Source organism: Mastomys coucha, unplaced genomic scaffold (assembly GCF_008632895.1).
Source record: "Mastomys coucha isolate ucsf_1 unplaced genomic scaffold, UCSF_Mcou_1 pScaffold15, whole genome shotgun sequence".
NCBI lineage: Eukaryota > Metazoa > Chordata > Mammalia > Rodentia > Muridae > Mastomys > Mastomys coucha.
Genome location: NW_022196897.1, coordinates 118,304,622 through 118,328,550, shown reverse-complemented (window position 1 = coordinate 118,328,550; position 23,929 = coordinate 118,304,622). Strand labels below are relative to the sequence as shown.

Here is a 23,929-nt window from a genome sequence, read left to right as displayed (position 1 = left end):
CCAGTGTAAGCCTGAACTAGTTATTTAAAGAGCTCCCTGTCAGGCTAGGCACCTGCCTGGAGGGCAGGCACAGGTGACAGCAAAGCCCTGCTCCAGGCAAGCATTGGCGCTGAGCTCAGGGTACTGGAGGCAAGAGCAGGGGTGGGGGATGAGGGGCGACCCTTCAGAGAGTGCTGGCAGTGGACAGAGAGCAAAGGTATCAAGGACAGGGAAAAGCTGCCTGGGCAAGGGATTCCTTATTCCCACTAATCACAAACCAGAAAGGTCACACAGCACACCCTTACATATTGGGCATGTGCTCCCATATCTGCATCCTGAGAGGATGGTTCAGCACCGTCTCCTCCCCTTCCATGCTGCAATCTAGTAGAGAAGAAGAAGCCCTTTGTGTGTGAATTTTAGCTTTGCAGATGGAATTCTGGCTTTGGAGTGGAGCCAAAGGTATGATTAAGATGTGACACACACACTGTTGGAAGTGTATTTAAATCTTTACATTGCTTTAGGCCAATCAATTGGTCCTCACCTACAACTCGATAAAATTGTTACTCTTGATTCAGCACGGAAATGTATATTCTCAAAACATTCATGTCCCAGAATCTTGTTCTCTGAGGCTTGTAATCCCAGGAATAGACTGAGTCAAGGATGCAGATAGAAGTTTATTAAGAAAAGGCCCTAGAGACACCAGTAGGTGAGTCGGGGGATGGATGAAGCCAAGCAGGGAAGTCTCAGCTCTGGCCAGGTCCCCAGGACAGCACTCAGGAGCACAGACTAAGGCAAGAAGCTGGGCTAGGACTCAACCCTAGTTGAGTCCGTAGCAGCCTTGGCCAAGGTAAGTAGGAGGTAGCACACCAAGATGTTTACTGGCCCCATCATCAGGTTGCCGATGCTAGCCTCTACCTGCAAAGCTTATGGCTAAGGGCTGGAAACAGAAAGAGGCCAGAGAACTCCACACACATACCCATGGACTCTGGGGACCAGGCGACAGCACATCCCCTCCAGCACTGCCTGCTTTCACATCAGCACCGGCTATGAGTCTTTCATTACAGTCTGCTCTAAGAGGAAACGAATGACCTCTCTTGACAGTCCTGGGGTGGGTTCTTCATCATCCACAGAGCTGCCTTCTTGCTCTAGCGGGTAAAAGCGGGTTTCCCTGGAATGCTGCTGTAAGATAGAGCAGCCATCCCGGTTGAAGATGACCTGGGCCATCTGGAAACTGCGGAGAGCATACCTTTGGCTCTCCTGGCCCTCGAGCTCAGAGATTGTCCGAGACAGAGACTGACTCACAGATGCAGAGAGCGGATCTCCAGAGCCTGGCAGTGGATGGGCAAATGCTTCATAGAATCGATCTAGGGATTTCCGAAGTCCATCCTCCTCTTCATTGGTTTCCAACTGGCCTTTTGAAGAAGGATCAAGCCAGAAGTTCTCAGAGTCCCAGGAGCCTTTTTGCTCGGTATTTAGAGAATTGCTATCTGCAAGACAAAACATTCCAGTATTCAACACAGGCAGAGAAAAGTATCAGAAGGTAGGCTGGTGAGGTGGCTCAGTGGGTAAAGGTGTTTGCTACACAAACCTAATGTCCTGAGTGGATTTCATAACCCACGTGAGGTGGAAAGAGAAATGACTCCTGCAAGCTGTCCTCTTACCTCTATGTGCACACATAGCATGAACTCCCTACAACACCATGCACACATGCAAATAAAATTTTAAGACCAGAAATCAAACCAACAGTACAGATGCCTCTCTTCATCTCAACACACTTTACTACTCCCAAGACACTGACTAAGCAGAATCAACTGAGACTTCAGAAGCATTTCCCATTGTCCTTAGGCTATGCCACACGCTTGCTCTTATGAAGCGTATTGTCTTAGGGTTTCATGGATGTGAAGAAACACCATAACCAAGGGAGCTTTTATAAAGGAAAATATTTAACTGGGTGTAGCTCACAGCTTCAGAGGTTCAGGCCATTATCATCATGGCAGGAAACATGGCAGCATGCAGGCAGACATGGTGCTAGAGAAGGAGCTGAGGGTTCTATATCTTGACCCACAGGCAGCAGAAGAAGAGACTATGAACCACACTGGGTGTAGCTTGTGTATATCAAATCTAAAAGCCTGCCCCCACAGTGACACACTTCCTCCAACAAGCCCATACCTACTCCAACAAGGTAGTACCTCCTAATAGTGCCACTCCCTATGGGGTCAAGCATTCAGAAACATAAGTCCATGGGGGGGGGGCATTCCTATTCAAACCACCACAAATATCTAGCTTGCATGGATCAAGAAATCTTTTTATTTTATTTATATGTATAGATGTTTTGCCTGCATGTATTTAGTCTAATGAGGCCAGAGAAGGGTTTCAGATCCCTGGGACTGGAATGTGGTGGTTTGAATGAAAAAGGTCCCGATAGGCTCATAGGGAGTGCACTATTAGGAGGTGTGGCCTTGTTGGAAGAAATGTGTCACTAGGGGTGGGCTTTGGGGTTTCAAGTGGCCAAGCAAGACCCAGTCTCTTTTTGCTGCTACCAGCCAATCCAGATATAGAACTCTTAGCTACCTCTCCAACTACATGTCTGCCTGTGTCCCATCCATGATACTTCCCACCATGATGATAATGGACTGAATCTCTAAACCTGTAAGCCAGCCCCAGTTAAATGTTTTCCTCTATAAGCTGTGGCATCCCTTCAAAGCAATAAGAACCACGACATGGAGTTATAGATGGTTATAAGCTGCCATATGGATGCTGAGAACTGAACCTGAGGCCCCTGGAAAGGCAGCCAATGCTCTTAACATTAACAAACACAGCTGAACTATCTTTTCAGCTTGGACCAGCAGTTCTTAACTTGGGGTTCCTGTATATAAACTCATGGAAGCTGAAAACAAGATCCTATCATTACTACCTTCCATCTGAAGTTTGGCATTTCTTTCTATGATGAGTGTAATTCATAAAGAACAGTGTTGGCCATAGCCTCGTTGGACAAGGGAGCTGCTGAAGACTGTGGACTCAGCCTCCAGTAGGACTGTTTAATCCACCTAATTATGGCATTTCATATCAACTGTTGACATCACCAGCTATTAGGCCTGATGCTAGATACTGTTTATGCATTTATTTAAAGCTTATTTCATTGCACCACTCATTTGTTTGTTTAAGAAGTATATGGGCGGCTAGATGCAGAGCGTGGCAGATGCTGGTCTTTCTAGTCTAGATGTCAGAGTAACACGTGGGGAAGACTTTCTAACTTGTATTTTCATAAGAGACAAGTCCATGCAAACCAAGAAAAGACTGAGAATTGCAGGAGACGAAATAGAGACATGCCAACCCTCAGCAGTGGGAGCTTTAGAACTGGCTCTCTGGGACATAAAGTACATTATTGGGACAATTGGAACACTGTGAATGAGGGCTGCAGCTTCCCGATAGTAACAGCTTGATTGTATCTTATAAGAGACTGTCTCAGTTTGTAGGATAATTAACAGGGGTGGGCATCAGGCTAGAATTTACTCTCAAACAATTCATGAGGGCTAGGGATGTCCCATAGTTGGTAGAATGCTTGCTTAGCCTGCACAAAGCCCTATGTTCAAGGTCAGCCTAGAATATGCGAAACCTAACATGAATAATTCATGACAAGAAGTTCTTTGCAGGGCTGGTGAGATGGCTCAGGGGGGAAGAGCACCGACTGCTCTTCGGAAGGTCATGAGTTCAAATCCCAGCAACCACATGGTGGCTCATAACCACCCGTAATGAGATCTGATGCCCTCTTCTGGTGTGTTTGAAGACAGCTACAGTGTACTTACATATAATAAATAAATAAATCCTTAAAAAAAAGAATTAAAAAAAAAGCTTCTTTGTATTGTATTTGCAGTCATTGAGCTTGAGATTTTGACAAAAAAAAGTTTTAAAGCAAATTCTAGAGAGAACTGCTAACACTTCCTACTTTAAACAGCCAAATAAAAGCCCAGATATTAGCAAGTAAACATCTTATAAATGGTGTTACTATCAAAAACCAGAGAAGGGAGAGACAGGAGCCCTCAGTGGTAGATAGAATGAGGCATCCCTTGTTGCTGTCCCCTACAGATAATCTGGCTCCTCACTGGGAAGGCAGGAAGATGCAGAGACCTGTTGGTGGGAAGGATCAAGGAGATTCCCAGAAGACACTGGGGTAACTGAGAAATTCCTGACACCTCCCACCTGAGGTTTCACACTCAAGAGGAGCATGGAATGTCCTCTCAATGACTGCCAATGTTCCCCTTTTCACGTGCACTTCGTTTTATTATTATTTATGTGCATGGGTGTTTTGTTTGCATGTACTGTCTGTGTACTTGGGTGTGTTCGGAGCCTGATGAGGTCAGAAGAGGGAACTGGATCCCCTGGGTCTGGAGTTACAGAAAGTTACAAACCAGCAGGTTCTACTACCAGACAATAGACAATTCAAACTTTCCATTTCTCACCAGATTCGACCATTCACTGGGTCAAAACCCTCATTATCTTTCTCTGTCTCTGCTCTCCTGTGGACACAGCCAGAGGTGTCTCTTATTAAACAGGTGTGATTTTTTTTACTGTGGTGGTTTGAATGAGAAATGTCTTCCATAGGCTCTTATGTTTAAACACTTGATCCCAAGTTGGTGGCACTGTTTGGGGGAGGTTATGGAACTTTTAGGGAGTACAGCCTTGATGGAAGATGATAGGAGAATTATAATTTTTGTAATCAAAGGTAGTTAGCCTGGCAAGGACTCAAGTTTACTGAGCCTGAACCTTTTCCCTTTGTGTATCTACTAGCCAATCACAACAGATTGTAAAGTCAAGCTCCTGCCAATGGGAAAAGGGGCATTCTCCATTTATGTTGTGGGCGTCTCTGTGACTACCACACCCAGCACAGTAACTACCTGTGTGAGGCAAGAAGGCAGTTCTGTCCAACACAACTCAGTAGCCAGTGTTGGTTCAAACTTCAAGAGTCTGACCTTAGCTAGTTTGTTTCAGGCATATTTAAGCACAGCATAATTTGGAAAAAAGTTTCCTGATGATAAGTAACTCGATCCCATGTATACAACAGAGTTTAAGGTGTGGTTACATCCAAAGTCTTTGTAAAGTACAAGTGACATTGTCCATAAAGACGGGTTCCATAAAATGAGAAAACTGGCTCAAGATAAGGGCCTGGGGAGGATCTAGTATAGTAATCACAGTGCCGCACAGTCCGCACAATGGTCACCAGGCTGCTAACCAGACCTGCTCCCAGACTTTGGCACAGAAAACAGATTGTATATCTTTCCCTATGAAGAGACAACCCCGTGGTTTTAACATTCCTGGTCCCCTTAGTGAGCGCAAGGACCTACATGCCTCCAGCACTATGTAGGGGATAAAGGAGGAGCCGCGCTGCCCAGGGTGTTGCTAGGTTTGGGTACCACTTTTCAAGATGAATCACCTTGCACAGATACCTTCGCTTTTTCTCTTTCTTTGCACAGCCTATAAGTTGCTCTTGGTCATGGCATTTTAGCACGGCAATCAAAAAGTACCTGATGCAGGTGCTCTCTTCCCTGGGCTTCTTCCAGGTGTCAAGATAGACTATTCTAGAACGCCACAAGTGCACGCCTGTATGCTTGGTTCCTACACCAGCTTTACTATGTCTCTTTTCAGATACAACTTTCTCAGTGAGTTTTCAGTATCAGCCAGAATGGGTTATGTTTTGCAACATAACAAGTGTTACTGGCCTGCACTCTAACAAGCCATGTTTAGCCACTCATCTTCAATAAGCCAGTTGAAGGAGCCAAATTAATAGTGAAAAGCATAAAAGAGACCCAGTCAGTGTGGCTACCCCACCACAGAGGACTCAAGTCTACCTCTGTGGCCCTGTCAAGGGGGTAGCGTTTAAACAAAAAGCAAGAAGTGTGTATAAGTGAGAAGTCTGTCCCCGCTATAGTCCTGCCCACCACTGCTTATGCTCTGAGTTGTGTTCAAGGTCAGCCTTGTTAATTTCTTCAGGAGAGAAGTTCCTCTTCTGGATGATTCCCCAGATGTCAGCCATTTCTCAGCAGGAGATTCTTAGAAAAATTTATGGGGTTCATTCTTTCAACAGTCAGACAGGCAAAGAAGGAGTTACAAGTATCCTTCTAAAATATATCCATTCCTGCCAGACAGGCTGTCACATAAGCAAGCACCAAAGTTCAGGGGTGTAAAACAGCAAAACGTTAGCTCCCAGGTCTGTGGGATGTGCCACATGAGGAGTACACACACATGCAAGCAGATCTGGTCATCAGACCCTTACCCTAGAACCCAATCTGATAGACCAGTTACCTTAACCTAATTGGCTATGATGCCAGTAAGAGCATGATGAAGCACTATACCCAGGAAGTCTGTTACTTTGGTTTGTATTTCATTGACCAAGCCTGATTTCAAATGGATGCGTGGGGAATTATTGTGTTGGGTCAGGCAGAGAATACTGGTGAACGGGGGTGATTCAGCAGACACCTTCCCACAGCATATTATTTAAAACCACATTTCCCAATTTAACAAGAGCCAAAATGAATGCAAAAGTGTCAACTGTTCCAGGAACACTGACACTGAGGAATCAAGCAGGCACCTAGAGTACAACTAGGCTTGATTTGCCAAGGCTTGGGCCCAAACTAATGCTTTGTAAAAGCCCAGCACCAACCAAGAGCTGCTTAGAGTTTTTATAGGCTGGATAGGTGTTGAAACTCTGTGGGACCATCTGAAGGTGGAAATTTCCATCACCATTTAGACACGATTACAGGAACAAATATTGCTGGAAACAGTTCAAACATTCCTTCTTAGCAAACAGGATCTGTGGGTTGACCAGATAGCTGTAATAATCATTTCTCAAGGCAGTCTCTTGCAAGCCTTTTGCTTTAGTTACTATTCTATTACTGTGAAAAAAACACCATGACCGAAGCAACTCTTAAAGCATTTAATTGGGAGCTTGCTTACAGTTTTAGAGAGTTATTCCATAATCATCATGGCAGGGAACAGGCAGGCATGGTGCTGGAGCAGTAAACGAGACCTTTACATCCTCATCTTCAGGAAGCAGGGACAGAAAAAGATACTGGGCCTGCCATGAATTTTCAAAACCTCGAAGCCCATTCCCTCCCTTCCCCTCATGATACATAGGGGATCATGTACCATACCTTCTCCAACAAGACCACACCTCTTAATCCTTCCAAACAGTTCAGCCAGCTGGGGACTGAGCATTTAAATGTATCTGCCTGTGGGGGCTGTTCTCATTTAATCCACCATACAGTTCTCTTCTCAAGATAAGAGATAGGGGCTTTAAGAAGCTAGCAGAACTCAGCATGTCTAACTATTTCAGGAGTAAAATTTTAAAGATTTTATTTATTTATTATATGTATACAATGTAGCTGTCTTCAGACCCTCCAGAAGAAGAAGTCAGATCTCTCGTTACAGATGGTTGCGAGCCACCATGTGGTTGGGATTTGAACTCAGGACCTTCAGAAGAGCAGTCGGTACTCTTAACCGCTGAGCCATCTCTCCAGCCCAGAAGTAAAACTTTAAATCCTTCTATTCCCACACAGTCCTATAGTTACTAGTCAAGAACTGTTAATAGGCTATCATAATACAGAGTAGGAGTGTGATTTTGTTGTGCATACATAAGTTTTACTAACATGCATGAATGTATGTATGTATGGTGCTCACAGACAGCTTTCTGCCTAAACCTATTGGGTTGGGGTTTGTCTGACTCATCTCCAGACAGTCATCCTTCTTTTCCCCTTTCCACAGTGGACAGCTCTTCTGCTCCTTTGCTGTTCCGTAAAGTGATGGAAGGGATGAACCCTGGTGACTCTGTCAACATCTTGAGTCCTCTTTCTGATTTGTTTCTTTCTTCCTCCCATATAACACCACAACCTGCACTAGAATTCTAAAGCAACTTATAGCCTATTAATATTATTCAAATGAATCATAAAACATGAATAAGCCTGAGCCTCCTTCAGCCTAGCAACCCAGCCACCCACAGACTATGTTTTAGGATTTGCAACAGTTCCTTTAAAAATCAAAATCACAAAGAGGGTGTGTGGATATCAAGACATTGAATCCAAATTAACAAGGAGGACAGCTGCCTCTGGGTCAGGAGCTTTTGAAGGTAGGCAGTCTCTGTGGGTACTTGTTTACATCTGAAAGCTAAAGCTGGATGAATCATGCAGAGGGAAATGGCATCTGCTGCCACCCTTCATCTTAATGATGAGCAGATGCACTACTCAAAGGACAGAGCCCCGTGACAGGCCACTGCTGAGGAGGAAAGTAAGAGCCAGAAAAAGCCAAAGATATATGTGCGGAGACAAAGCCCCACATGAGGGCCAAGGCAACCGAATCCCACCAGTGTTCTGCACTGTAAAGCATCTTAAAAAATTATATATTAACCTTAAGAAATTAAAATGTTCTGGGGCTGGAGAGATGTCTCAGTGTCTAGAAGTGCTTGCTATATAAATCTGATGGCCTGATTTTGATCCCTGGATCCCACGGTGGAAGGAGATATGCAGTTCCTGAAAGCTATCCACTGAACTTCACATGCATGTATGTATGTGCATCCATGAACATATACATACATACATGCACACACACTCACACACATGTGCATATGTATATCCATGTACACACACATGCACATACACTCATATGCAGGATTGTACCTGTGAGAAATGAGTTTTGTTTTTTTGATAAGTATAGCTTAGCTCAGCAAGGAATCCCTGAAAAATGCAACCTTAGCCAAATATGGTGGCACACTGAAACCCTGGCTCAAAAAAAATATTCTCTCAAATAGTTTATAAACTTTCATTTTGGGGCTGGAGAGATGGCTCAGCAGTTAAGAGCACCGACTACTCTTCTGAAGGTCCTGAGTTCAAATCCCAGCAAACACATGGTGGCTCACAACCATCTGTAATGAGATCTGATACCCTCTTCTGGAGTATCTGAAGATAGCTACAGCATACTTACATAGAATAAATAAATAAATCTTTAAAAAGAACACTTTCATTTCAGGGTAGAAGGGATGGCTCAGCAGTTAACGACACTGGCTGTTCTTCTAGGAGCCTAGTTCAGCTCCCGGCACCCACACAGTAACTCACAATCATCTGTAACTCAGTTCTAGAAAATGTGAAGCCTCCTTCTGGCCTCTGCCAGAACTGCAAGCACATGCAACAGACATATATATGTGCAGGCAGAACAACCAGACACATAAAATAAAATAAACGAATCTTCAAACTTTCAATTCAGGGGACTGCTCAAATCCCAGCTTGGGCAGTAAGGAGTCCTTGTGAGAAGAAAGAAAAGCAAGTGATTGGGATCCTAGGTTTCTTTTTGTGTGAGACACATCCTCATGTTACCTCAGTGTGCATCACCGTGCCCGGTTTATGCTGTGCTGGGGCTCGATCCAGGGTTTCTCAAATGTTAGGCAAGCGCTCCACCAAATGAACTATGTCCGCAGCTCCAATGCTGCTACTCTGATTATGACTCTTCTTCAGCAGAATCGGGTTAAAGGTGAGCTGCTAATTAAGACAATGCCTGAGCTTTAACCTTACTTATGAAACAAATAAAAGCATCTCAAAAGGATTTGTTTTATTTTTACTCGTGTGTGTATATATGTATGTCTGTGTGCAGGCATATGTGCATGCGTGCAGGTGACTGTGGAAGCCAGAGGGCTTGAGATTCCCTAGAACTGAACTTATAGGCAGTTATGAGCCACCTAGTGTAGGTGCTGGGAATTCAGTTTGGGCTCTCTGCAAAAGCATTATGGGCTCTTAGCTACTGCTTGAGAGCCAGCAAGGTTGCTCAGTAGGTGAAGCCACTGGCTGCAAAGCCTGACAGCTGAGTTTGAACTCCAGGGTCCACACAGTGGAAGGAGAGAACAAACTCCCGTGAGTCCTGACCTTCAGACATGTACCATGGCATGCATGTGAGTACACGGCCATAATAAATGTACCAAAAATTGTAAGTCAGAAACAGCCTGCTTGCAGGCTCCTCTGAGATCTTCGAAAGAAGCGAGTCCCACTTTGCTTCCCAGGCCTGACTTTCCTTAGAGTCTTCATCATGCTGATTGTAGTGCCAAGACCAAAATCCTCAGACTAAAAGCCATGCTGTCTGCCTAGTGTGTCTGCTTTAATAGCATGTTTAATAGGTCTTCTAATAAACTGCTTACCCCCAAAGATAATCTGTCTCAGTGGAACCCCTGGAGTCTGTACCAGGGAAAATGTTATTTTATACAGATGTTACCATTCTTTTATATATGCATTACAGGGGGAAATGATGCTTGAGGTGTGGAGAATACAGTCAGGCTATTGGGGAGACTGGTCCTGTATCCTGAAGAACTGAAACCCAATCCTTTCTCCTTAAAGAGGAATGGGACCCTCCCACATTTACCCAAATTACAATGTTTAATGACCAGATAAGACTCCTGTGGTGTACCCAGTTACAATGTTGACATTAGCAAGACTTGGTCAAGAGAATGTGACATCATTGATCTGTGACATACCATGTTTCTATATTCAGGAGGGGTTTGGCTAGATGCAAGGTTTCCTAAATGGATTTCTATCCACACTAATATGTCAGTAGTAGTACCTGAGGGGTTCCCCAGGGGTTTCCCGGGCTTCTGAGGACTTCCAGCTCCAGCCAAACTTGGATTTGTTGCTTTGACACAGAAAAGAATTTCAGGATCAGACAGTTAATGAGGTAGAGTTGGGGTTAAATAAGGCTATTCTTTTTTATAGGTGTTAGCACAGGATTAGGAGAAAGAAAGGCTCTCAGAAGAAAGCAAGACAGACCCAAAAGTACGGGAATGGCTTCTCAGAGAAGAGCTGTAGACAGTAAGTCACATCCAAGCATGAGATGGGCTCTCCAGGGGGAGCAATGGGTCGTCTTTGTTTAACAATTATTCTTGCCAGGTGGTGGTGGCACATGCCTTTAATCCCAGCACTTGGGAGGCAGAGACAGGCAGATTTCTGAGTTCGAGGCCAGCCTGGTCTACAAAGTGAGTTCCAGGACAGCCAGGGCTATACAGAGAAACTCTGTCTCAAAAATCAAAACAAAACAAAGAACAATTATTCTTACAATTGTCATGTATTATAGTTTTGTGGGGTTTAAAGTTACTATCTATAAAGACTACTAAGAAACTTAAATAGGGCCACAGAATGATTCCTGGAAGGGTCCTCGACTAGAGGTCACAGTTGATGAACTGCTCAATGTCCTGGTAGGGTCCTCGACTAGAGATCAAGTTGATGAACTGCGTGCAGGGAGGTAGGACTTCTCTAGTGGAAACAAAGTCAATAGCACTGCTTGGCATTTCCAGAAAATGTCCTGAGGAAGGGACAAGGCCCTATGCATCATCATATACACTCAGGCCATAGGCCTGGGTCATCGATACTTAAGAATCCAATCGGCAGCCTTACAGAACATGGTAACAGCAGGAATTCTTGCTTCTCAGCTGGTAAGAGGCTCAACCAGACTCCCAGGGTGAGGGGCTCCTTGCCTTTCCCCGTCCCCATAATTTCCCTGTCTTTCCATATTGCTTCCAATCTGCAAGTACAGATTTAACTGTGAACGAATATGCTATAATGCATGTACAAAAGAGCTCAGAGTCCTCCTCAAAGTCAGCACCCAGCAACCAAGGCTCTTATTCATAAGGCTCTGACACTGCTCAGAATTGTCAAAAATTGTCTTCAGTCCTAGAATCTCTTGGGTGGCCTCACTAGTCACAATCACAGCCCCCGGGGACGGCACTGCCCTTTTAGAAATCGTCATGAGACAACAGGGCTGGGATCTGGTAAATAGTGTAGATGATCAGGAAGGTGACATGGCCCGTGGTAAGAAGCAAGGGTTTGCCACGGAAGGAAAGGACTGCATTATGCTTCACAGGCTAATTCTAAAAATGATCCTCAGGAAATCAGTTGTGCATAATGCCAGGCAACAATGTGAACAGACTTCTAAATGGTTACCTTGTAAGGTGGATTTCAGTTCTGGCCTTGTAAAGTTAGCTCATGGTCAAAGATCTGAAACTGGAATGTCTTTGTCCTGACAGAAGAAATGCTTGTAAATCTAGGAGAGGAACCATGTGACCTTGGGCAATTTACTCAACATCTATGAATCTCAAGTTTCCACCTAGAATGACAGCCTATAATCTAGATGACAGGGATGCTATAAGCACCGAGTGAGCTGTTAACATAAAGCCTAATACATATCAAGTGCTCAAGGAATAAAAGGTACTTTTTTATTATTGCTATAGCAACAAGAGCAGAACCCACAGCAGATTTGTTACATCTGAAAGTCAGGGAGTTTGTCATTTAACATCTAGGACTAAGATAAATTGCACATGCCCATGTATGTCTCCTAGGCTGACAGGGGTTATGGTAAGGAAACACATCCTCGTAGCTGCTGGCCCATGCTGGGAAGGGATGAGTCACAGGGAACATTACCCAGCTCCCGGCGGAGGTCCTGGGAGAGCACCCACTGCAAAACAATCGTGATCCCAGTGTGGGTGGAAACAGCAGGTGCCTTAGTGTGTGGGAGAGTCACACACTGAAGCCCGGGCTGGCTGAGCCCTCCAGCTGTCCCCAAGCCACTTCCCCCACAAGACCCCAGGATGGCACCAGCGTGGGTGAGACTGAACGGGTTATGGGGAGGTTTCCTCTGTTTCAACCCCAGCAGCAAACTCCGAACTCTAAATCTGTGCTCCCAAGAATTCATATGGGGTATAGTCCAGGCAGATGGGAGTTAATTAGAGCCAGCAAGGAAGCGAGATCCATTCTTTAGAAAGGGAGTGGGCTGGACAAGGGAGGCTCAGTGGGTAAGGGTGCCTGTACTGTTGGAGGAGCTGAGTTCTGTTTCCTGCACCCATGTTGGGCTGTCCACAACAACCTGTAACCCCAGCTCCAGAGGATCTGGTGCCCTCTCTGGCCTCAGAAGGCAAGCAGGCAGGCTGACAGGCAGGCAGACACAGACACACAGACAGTAAACACATACATAAATACATAAAAACATAAACAGGAGAAAAGTGGGTTGAGCAGAGACACCACTGCCATATTGGGAGGTGTGCTAGTTAATACTGTCAACTTGACAGGGCCAAGGAGGCAAGTCTCGGGGCGTGCTGTGAGAGGTTATCTTGACTTTTAAAAAGTTTTAAAGATTAGTTTTTATGTGTATGAATGTTTGCCTGTATGTATATATGTACCATGGGTGTGCCTCGTTACATATATACAGAGGCCAGAAGTGGGCATCAAAGTCCCCAAAACTGGACTAGAGATGGTTGTGAGCCAGGTGTGGGTGCTGGGAACTGAACCTGAGTCCTCTGCAAGAGCAGTGAGCAGAGCCATCCCTCCAGCTCTGTGAAGGATTATGTTGCTTAGGCAGCAGCATTTCCTGGACCAGGGCCCTAGGCTTTGTAGAAAAAGGAGGAAGCTGTCATCTTCCTGATGACAGTGGGAGAAGCTGTATAAAGCTCTTGCTTCCTTGACTTGTGGTGACGAGCTGTGCCCCAGACACTTTCCTTCCTTCAGATGTTTTTGTTGGAGTATCTTGTCACAGCAACAGGAAAGTAACCAGGGCAGCAGGCACAGGGCTTGTTCTGGCTCCCTGTGGCCCCTTCCCCTCCACCATTTGGAAAAACAAAAACAAAACCCCTCCAGCATTGCCAGCAGGCCTGCTGATGAGCTAGAACTGTGGAGAGTTGACTCTCCTCGGCCCCTCCTTCCCCCACTCACCTGCGAATCTGAGGAGGCTTTGAGCCTTCCTTCCTGCACCACAGAAGCTTTGGGAAAGCCCCAAACAGAATTAAAACTTAAATAATTCAACCTAGGGAGAAAGCATTGTGGGTAGTAGAAGCAGAGAAGTAAGCAATAAGCCGAGGCTGACTAAACGACAGAGAACACAGGTAAGCCACAAGGGGACCTACGCGGGCCTAGGATGTATTTGTGTTAAAAATGTTTCCGATACTTTTTTTAAAATGTTGTAGTTTGTTTTAATGAGGTCTTAACAAGTTGCAAAAGCTGGTCTCACACTCACTGGCAGGAGTTCTTGTCCTGCCTCAGCCTAGAACAACAGGTGAGAGCCGCTTTCACTTTACACCAGTATGACATGAATGTGGGGAGGGGGGTGATGTCCAGTGTCTTACTCTATCACTCTACATCTGATTTTTTGAGGCAGAGTGGCAGAGATGCTCACTGACTGTGGAACTCATTGACTTGCTAGGCTTACAGGACAATGATCTCAAAGGAGCCACCTGTCTATCCTCCTCCCCGCACTGAGAAGAGTGACAGCCACCACAGCACCCAGCTTGGATGCTGTGGATCTGAACTCAGGCCCTCGAGGGAGGAGAGAAGCCACTCGTTTTTACCGTTGTCCTCTACATATGCATTGTGGCACCTGTGTGTGAGTCTGTGCTTGCACTCACAAAATAAATGAAGAAATGTTAAAAATGAACAGGCAAATGAGAAAAAGAAGCAAAAAGAGCAAAGAATGTGTCTAATTATAGAAAAATTATAACAAATACCTCAACAAATGGATAAGGCAGAACTGGAAGGAGAATTTAAAAACAGAAATCAGAGCTGAAGATATTACCTGCCAACTCTTAGCTCCATCTGTAAAGGATGTCTGCTTCCCTACCCGCTCTATCTTGACCTCTGGTCACTGAATCCGTGTAACAGAGAGTCAAATGTCTCTTGGGTATGGACAATATTTGAATACTGTCACATTCTGTGCTACTTTATTTTAAAAGCTGGCTCTGGAGCTGGGTTATGCCTGCCGTCTCCAGACCCAAGCATGCTTATTTAAAAGTTTCCTCCAAGATCTCTGTCCTGGGATGGATGGGCCACCCAACCCTGACAGGGAGAAAGAAGGACAAGCAGAGGCAGGGGGGTTCTGAGTTCAAGGCCAGCCTAGTCTACAGAGTGAGTTCCAGGACAGCCAAGGCTATACAGAGAAACCCTGTCTTGAAAAAACAAAACAGCAAAAAACCAAACCAAACCAAAAAGAAAGACAAGAGCCCAGGGAAAGAGCAAAGGATTCCTGGTGGGGGTTGCTGCTGCTTGTCTTTTCCTCTTCCTCCTCCTCCTCTTCCTCCTCCTCCTCCTCCTCCTCCTTCTTCTCCTCTGCCCCTCCTCCTTTCCCCCCACTCCCCACCCCCACCCCACCCCCGTTCTTCTCGTCCTCCTCCTAGTTTTATTCAACTCTCTAGATATGCCCCTCTATACCTCTAGGACTTTTGCTAGGGTATGAACTTTGTAAGACTATCATGTAAACTTTCTGTGCCTAGGATTTGTAAGTTCATTGGGTAAAGTTAAAATTTTTATAAAATCTGTACAGGAAGTTAATTTTTTTGTTTGTTTTGTTCTTTGGTTTTTTTCAAGACAGGGTTTCTCTGTGTAGCCTTGGCTTTCCTGGAACTTACTCTGTAGACCAGGCTGGCCTCTAAGTCAGAAATCCACCTGCCTCTGCCTCCCAAGTGCTGTGACTAAAGTTGTGAGCCACCACAGCCTGGCTGAAAGTTAACTTAAAACTTGAAGCACAGCCAGGCAGTGGTGGAGCATGCCTTTAGTCACAGCACTTGGAAGGAGGATTTCTGAGTTTGAGGCCAGCCTGGTCTACAGAGTGAGTTCCAGGACAGCCAGGGGTACACAGAGAAACCCTGTCTCAAAAGAAAAATGAAAATGCAAATCTTTGCAGGTGGAGGAATATAAGCAACTCTCTCTTTTACCTCTGTAATGTCCTTGGATATAATGCCTGAGCAACCCAGAAAATCTGGGGGCCAACCCTGAAGAGGCTGTGTCAAGTAAAGATGTAAATAAAAGTGTTAAATGACTTTTATTCGTCAATCAAGGCAACATAAGTGAGGCTTCATTTACTGTGTTCACTAACTTTTTGCTCTTTTTGAAAAAGGCTGGGTTACTGAGAGAGGCACGGAAATTAAAAAGTATATATGTCTCTTAAGGACATAGCTATGTAAATATGTATGTAATTATGGAAATATTTAGTCTATCTAGGTCAATGAGTGGCTTCCCAGCAGGACAAATCATTACTGTCCTTTGAGATGCCAGTGTGAATAACAGGCCTTCTGGAGGTCAGCTTTATTTCAGAATAGTGTCATGGATTGAACCAGAATGTTGTCCTTGAATGTCCTCAAAACGCAGAGTCTGCAAAAGTTACAGGCTTGACATATGCAGAGATTCTTCAAGTAATTTTGCCAATTCTAGTTTTCAATATAAGTGGAGGGTTGTGGCCAGATATATCTCCGAGCTAAGAGAATGCACCAGATCAGGACCGGAGAACTAGGCCCGAGGAATCTATTTAAAAGGTCAAGGCAGTTAATCCCAGCCTTTGGGAGGCAGAGCCAGAGAAGAAGTTAGTGAACACAGTAAACAAAGCCTCATTTATGTTGCCTTGATTGACGAATAGAAGTCCTTAAACATTTCTGAGTTCCAAGATAGCCAGGACTACACAGAGAAGCCTTGTCTCAAAAAATCAAAACCAAACCAAACCAAATCAAACCAACCAACCAACAACAACAGCAAAAGGTCAAGGCAGGAAGTGCTACCAAAGCAGAACCATGGGAGAAATCATCACAGGTCACCTCCAGGAAAGCAGAAACAGACTGGCTTAGCTCGTGATTAGAAAGTCAAAGGGGGCCCAGCAGGTGGTGGCGCACACCTTTAATCCCAGCACTTGGGAGGCAGAGGCAGGTGGATTTCTGAGTTCGAGGCCAGCCTGGTTTACAGAGTGAGTTCCAGGACAGCCAGGGCTATACAGAGAAACCCTGTCTCGGGGTGGGGGGTTGGGGAGAGAAAGTCAAAGGGGTCAGGCTGGGGCATGGAAGAAACCCACAGAGAGCCTGATGGTTTGGAGTTGTGACCCCCTGGGTCCTTGTGTTGGAGGCACCACCTCCACACTGTGTTTAAAACAGCAACTCACTTAACCAGATGGATTCCTGGCCACTCACAGGTACCTCTGTGCCCGTTAGGGGAACAGAGAAGAGCAGTAAGACCGATTCTTTAGTTTAACAGCTTCACTTTTTAAAAAAGATCTCCTCCTCCTTCCTTTCCCAATGCAAAAGTGTTCCTTCTTCCTTCTTTTGTGCATCAGACAAGAAGGGCTTTCTGGTGGGGACAGGAGGGACCTTAGATGAGCCAATTTTTGATTCCAAGATGACAGTTTCTAGCAGGAACTGGTACCCTTAGTAGGGTCTTCTGATTAAAAATATGCCTTAGGAAAGACCAGGGGAGTTTAATTTCGTGAAACAGGATCTGGCCAGGGTTTTGGATAGACTGAGGTGGCAGAGATCAGTATTATTGTAGATGAAGGATAGCAGAGGCTCAAGGGGCAGTGAATGGCCCAGGATGAGGAGAGCTAAAAGACAGTTAGGAATATGGGGAGGGAGGCAAGAGGCTAAGGAGTTAGGGCCATGGCTCTGAGCATCAGAAACTGCTTCAGGAGGGGGACACTGCAACTGGAAACACTGAAGTGTTCCTATCTTGTAGTGCAGCAAGACAGGGCCCAAGCAGTCTGGCAGGAGGCTAGAGAGCAGTGGTTCTCAACCTTGCCTTGAATACAGTTCCTCATGTTGTGGCCTCTGTCAACCATAACATTTTTTCACTGTTACTTCAGATCTGTAAATGTGCTACTGTAATGAATTGTTATGTAAATAACTGATACACAGTAAAAGGGTCATTTGGCCCCCAAAGGGGTTGCAACCCAGAGGCTGAGAACCACTGCTATAGATGATCTCTCCTTATCTAATGTCTACTCGGGTTAGTAGAAATTGACTTGAAGATGCATGTCTAACCACTTATGTCTTAGCTAACTTTGTTAAGCTTTAGCTATTTAGATAAACTGAGTCATACAAGAAACTGTGATATTCTATAAGGGCACACTATAAAAGAATCAGAAAAGTAAAATTCCCAGTCTCTGTGTGAACTGCATTTACTGTTTTAAAGTTTTATTTTGAGGCTAAAAGATCTTCAATTCAAAAATTTAAGGCTAAAACTCAACAGGGATAAAACTGCAAAATCCTGCCGGGGAGTGGTGGCGCATGCCTTTAATCCCAGCACTTGGGAGGTAGAGGCAGGTGGATTTCTGAGTTCGAGGCCAGCCTGGTCTACAGAGTGAGTTTCAGGACAGCCAAGGTGACACAGAGAAACCCTGTCTCGAAAAAAAACAAAAACAAAAAACAAAACAAAACAAAACAAAAAAAAAAAACAAAAAAAACCAAAACCCTGCAAAATCCTAATCATAAAAAAAAAAAAATCTACTAACAGTTTATAAACTGTTAATGCTAATTAAGACAATCAAGTTAATGGTCAGTCACCTTATACATGATCAAATTCTCTAATGTGCTTAGAATTAGGCATGTAGTCATGCTAAGTATAAATGTTAATTCCTTTACTGGGCCAAGCTTTATCTTTCTGCATATGTTTTTGAGGTTAGGCCTGAAGCCAGTAATTAAACTCAAGTAAAAGTTTGCTTCTGTATTGTCTGTAATTCAGATATACTTAGTAGATTTGATGATGGCTCTCAAGCCCTTGGAAGAGATCTGCTGAATACAGAAGTTAGGTATTTACTGAAAAAGGCTTCCTCTGACAGACAAAAACATCAGCTCCTGGCAGCAGCAGCTGTGGCTACCTCCAGGGAGATGAGACACTGCCTCAGCTAACTTCACGTGTGGTTGTGCTGACCACTGGGCAATACACTGCCCCATGCCTCGCCCATCACCAGGGCCCTGCCCAAACTGTGGACGCTGTTGGGTGAGTGCTCTACTCTGCCTCACTAAGGTAGGCCAGTTCTCTCAAGTTCCTCCTCCACAGAAGAAAAATTTCTCAGGCCTTTTGGGTCTGGCAGCCAAAGGCTAGAGCTGCCCTGTATGACAGCCAAAGACTCATAACCTCTGTCCTTGTCAAAGCCATCGGGATCGCTGTGAGGGAGCACAGCTGGCTGTCCAGGTAACGGGTAAGCCTCTGTATCATGTTAATCGATACAGAGGCCATTTGGCTTATACTTCCTGCTCAGATTTTTCCTTCTCGGATCTCTGTGATGGTGTTGCTAACAAACTGTAGCTTTGTGCGTTTAGCAGCAGCAAGCGGACCTCAGCCAGCCGCTCCCTGTGAGGCTGCAGCTGCCTGGACAGTCCATTTCACCTCTAAAAATCAAGACTTGCTTTCCCTGAAGGCAGACTCACAGACTCACAGACAGGTTTACTTGCTGGCAGGCTCCACGTTGAAAAAGATAAACCCACAAAGTAGGTTTCAATGTGAAAACAAACTCAAGCTTTGTTACTGACTAAACATTTACTTTTTTACCATTGTTATTTAAAAGAACTTGCTTTTTAATGACTGCTCTCAGTAATTAACCAACTCTGTTTCATGTTAAATGACTGGATAAAACAAAAAGGTTGAAAGTTTATGTAAGTTCTGAGGGTCTAAGGAAATGATTGAAGGTATGTAAATGCAAGGTATAAAGGACTGGGGAAGTGATTTATATAAAAAGTGGTACATAATATTAAGACTTCAAGCTGGGCAGTGGTGGCACACACCTATAATCCCAGCACTTGGGAGACAGGGGCAGGCAGATTTCTGAGTTCAAAGCCAGCCTGGTCTACAGAGTGAGTTCCAGGACAGCCAGGGCTACACAGAGAAACCCTGTCTCGAAAAACCAAAAAAAAAAAAAAGACTTCAAAAGTTCAGAGTCTTAACATATTAATCAGTGGAGTTCTGATAAGGTATTAATCAGGCCTTGGGAAAACACTGGCTACAATTATCATAGTCACAGGCTCAAAATTTTAAAAATTCCTTTGGTCATTTTATGTAGCTTAAAAGTGCTTCTCATTATGCTGAAAACTTCTGTTTAATATTAGAGCCAAGGCTTGTGTTGAAGAGACAAGAAAATTAAGGAGATGCCGGATCTCAAATGGATAAAGGCAGGGGTGACCTCAGGGCAAGAACCCACCCAATTAAGCTTACACCTTGTGAAAGGAAAAGGCCTGAGAAATGTTCTGTTCCTACAAACAACAAATGAGCTGAGTAAGTGAGGTGGCACGCACCTTTAATCCCAGCACTTGGGAAGCAGAGGCAGGCATATCCCTGTGAGTGCGAGGCTAGCCTGGTATGTGAGTTCCAGAATAGTCAGGGCTGAATACTGAGACCCTGTCTCAAAACAACAACAAAACACTAACAAACAAAAGCTGCCGCAAGCGTGACTCAGGGACGCTAAGCTCACTCCCAGGTGGGCAGCTGAACTGTTGGGCAGTGTTGCTCATGTGGGTCAGGCTTTAGAAGCATGAAGGATACACTAGTAAAGGGGTTGCAGAATCTTCCTCTAGTTAAGGAGAACCACTGAGTCCAGGTGTGTGGCAGGGGAGTTCCTGCATAGATGCCCAAAGAGGCCATTAAATGAACTGTGAAGCCTGTGTTGCAGTAGAGACCCCAAGATGCTGGAGATGCCAGAACTGCACACAGGGTGTGGAACCACCCTAAAAGACAGAAGTGGGTTGTAGGTAGCAAAGATGGAAGGGTAGAGCCATCTAAACACTCTGATGTCAGACATGGAGCTACAGGATTTAGAGTTTGCCCTGACAAATTCCCAACTTGTTTTGGTCCAATATTGCCTTACTATGCCCCTCATTCTTCCCTTTTGGAACAGTCATGTATATTCTAGCATGTAGCTTGTTTCTTTATTTCTCTGGGGATTACAATTAAGAGATTGTCTTGAGTCTCAGAAGATGCTTAGGCTTTTAAGCAGTGTTGAGACAGAAAGACTGTGGGAACTTTTGAAGTTGGACTAAATGCAGTTTGCAGTTTGATATGGCCACAAGCCTATGTGGGCCAGGAAGTGGAATGTGGTGGTTTGAAGAATGGCCCCTAAAGCCTCCTTCTGCTGGAACTCTTTGGGAAGGATAAGGAGGTGTGGCCTTGTTAGAGGAAGGTGACTGTCACTGGTGGCAGGCTTGAGATTTCAAAAGACTAATGACATTCCCAGTGTGTTCCCAGGATATTCTCAGTGTATTCCCTCTCTGTGTCCTTCTTGTGGATCAAGATGTAAGCAGCTATAGGCTAGTCCATGCCTTTGGTCTGTCATCATGAACGCTAATTCTCTGAAACTGTAAGCCCAATTAAACACATTCTTTTATAAGTTGTTGGATCATGGTGTTTTGTCACATAAATAGAACTATAACAAACACATATGTAGATGGTACAAATTGGATGAGATAGGTTATGAAAAAGATGAAACTGGGAGGGAGTGTGGGGGGAGGGGTATATCTATGAGGAGTCATGGGAAAGAGGAAGTATGACCAAAATGTATATAATATGAAATTTCCAACTAATAAAAATATTATATTGTTAAAAATAAATACATTTATTTAGTTGCTAGAGAATGACTGGTAGTTTGAATGAAAATGCCCGCCCCCATAGTTTCATAGTGTACTGACTGGTTTTGTGTGTCAACTTGACACAGGCTCGAGTTATCACAGAGAAGGGAGCTTCAGATGGGGAAGTGCCTTCATGAGATCCAGCTGTGGGGCATTTTCTCAATTAGTGATCAAGGGCGGGTAGGGCCCCTTGTGGGTGGTGCCATCTCTGGGCTGGAAGTCTTGGGTTCTATAAGAGAGCAGGCTGAGCAAGCCAGGAGAAGCAAGCCAGTAAAGAACATCCCTCCATGGCCTCTGCATCAGCTCCTGCTTCCTGACCTGCTTGAGTTCCAGTCCTGACTTCCCTTGTGATAACAGCATTGTGGAAGTATAAGCCAAATAAACCCTTTCCTCCCCAATTTGCTTCTTGGTCATGATGTTTGTGCAGGAATAGAAACCCTGACTAAGACACATAGGGAGTGGTACTTTTGGGAGGTGTGCCCTTGTTGAAGGAAGTGTGTCATTGGGTATGAGCTTTAAAGTTTCAAGTACTCAAGCCAGGCCCAGTGTCTCTTTCTTCTTGCTGCCTGCCAATCTGGCTGTAGAACTCTCGGCTGCCTCTCTAGCACCATGGCTGCCTGCATGTTACCATGCTTCCCACAATGATAATAGACTAAACTTCTGAACTATAAGCCAGCCCCAATTAAATGCTTTCCTTTATAAGAGTTGCTGTGATCATGGTGTCTCTTCACAGCAATAGAAACTCTAACTAAGACAGTTACTCAGTGGTGGCCACTTGTTTGCATGTACAAAGTCTTGGGTTCAACCCCCAACACCACAAACAAACAAACCCTTGTTTGAAGACATGAGGCTTATAAGCCTCACAGCTAGGGTTTAAACTGAAAGGACACTAACAAAGAGAACAATATTAAAGAATATAGACAAGGTCACAGCTCATGTTCTAGTATAACATACAAAGTTCTGCTCATAGACATCAACTATATTCACGGTACTCAATACTGATACCACCTCTAGGAATTCAGACTTGCAGTTTCTCATCTTCAAAGTTCAAAAATAATAATTTGCTTAATGATGTTTGGTTTTGGTCTAAAAGTGTTTTCAAATGTCTTAGAGGCAGCAGATAGGGGAGTGGGTGGAAGTGCTAAAACACTCATTATATCACACCAAGGCAGTGTTCAGTACAAATTATAATTACTACAGGTTTTTCTTTTCTTTTCTTTTCTTTTTTTTCCTTTTCTTTTCTTTTGGAGGGGAGGGGTGCAGGGCAGGAAGGTAGTGCTAGGGACTGAACTCTGGGCCTTCAAAATGCTAAGAGGGTGGTACTTTACCAAGCTATATTCCCATCCCCTTATTTTAGGTCTTTCTAAGGGGCTCCTTACTGATCCTACATTCATCAATTAGTTTGGTAAACTATGCACATTATTAGAGTCTGTTTGGAAGATAACCACAATGTAGACCTTAGAGATGGGGAAATCTTGAGAGACTAATGCCTGCTGTGTATTCTGTTATCTGAAACACAACCCTACTATTGTTTACTCTTGAGTGTTTATCTATCTGCCTACCTGCATTCATCTGTCCTTACTATCCATGTCTTTATGACAAAACTATCAGACTAAAACATTAAACTGGGTTTAAATAAACTCATCTAAGCAAGTAGTAAGACTAACGCTGTGTTCTGGTGTGAATGAGAAATATCTCCCATAGTCTCAGGTATCTGAAAACTTGGTTCCCAAATGATGGCACTCTTAGGGGAGGTTCTGGCTAGAGGAAGTATATCACTGGCTTTGAGATTAAAAGCCTTGGGCTCTCTGCTTCCTGCTTGCGTTCCTGAGTCACGCTTGTGGCAGCTTTTGTTTGTTAGCGTTTTGTTGTTGTTTTGAGACAGGGTCTCAGTATTCAGCCCTGACTATTCTGGAACTCACATACTGATTAATCAACACTAGGAGTAACTGGGACCAGCGGGACTCAGGCACACAGAAACTCTGCCAGCCCAGTGGCACTGTTTCCTTCCAGCCACAACACCCAGAGGAAGCTTCACACTCAGGTACTCTAACAAACCCAGGATCACAGGATCACAGAATCACAGGATCACAGAGACAGCTTGACTCTGAGGAGTTCTGACACAACCAGGATCACAGGAAGAACAGGTTCCAGTCAGATTTAGCAAGGGCAGGTAGCACTAGAAATAATCAGATGGCTAGGGGCAAGCATAAGAAAATAAGCAACACAAACCAAGGTTACTTGGCATCATCAGAACCCAATTCTCCCACCATAGCAAGCCCTGGATACACCATCACACCGGAAAAGCAAGATCTAAAAATCACTTCTCATGATGATGATTCAGGACTTTAAGAAAGACATTAAAAACTCCCTCAAAAAAATATGGGAGGACACAGGTAAACAGCTAGAAGCCCTTAAAGAGGAAACACAAAAATTCCTTAAAGAACTACAGGAAAACACAATCAAATAGGTGAAGGAAATGAACAAAACCATACAGAATCTAAAAATGGAAAGAAATCAGAAAGAGAGACAACCCTGGAGATACAAAACCTAGGAAAGAAATCAGGAGTCATAGAT

General features: G+C 44.4%; 1 protein-coding gene across 2 annotated transcripts in view; it reads right to left on the bottom strand.

Annotated features, from left to right (window-relative positions):
* Positions 1–640: 640 nt before the first annotated feature.
* The window catches only part of Shld1 (shieldin complex subunit 1), a 72,775-nt gene continuing 49,486 nt past the window's right edge, over positions 641–23,929 (bottom strand). For both annotated transcript variants that reach the window (XM_031371995.1, XM_031371996.1), the window contains one exon: positions 641–1,466. In XM_031371995.1, coding sequence (XP_031227855.1) covers positions 1,024–1,466 — 443 coding nt within the window. In that variant the 3' untranslated portion in view covers positions 641–1,023. The remainder of the gene's footprint in view (positions 1,467–23,929) is intronic.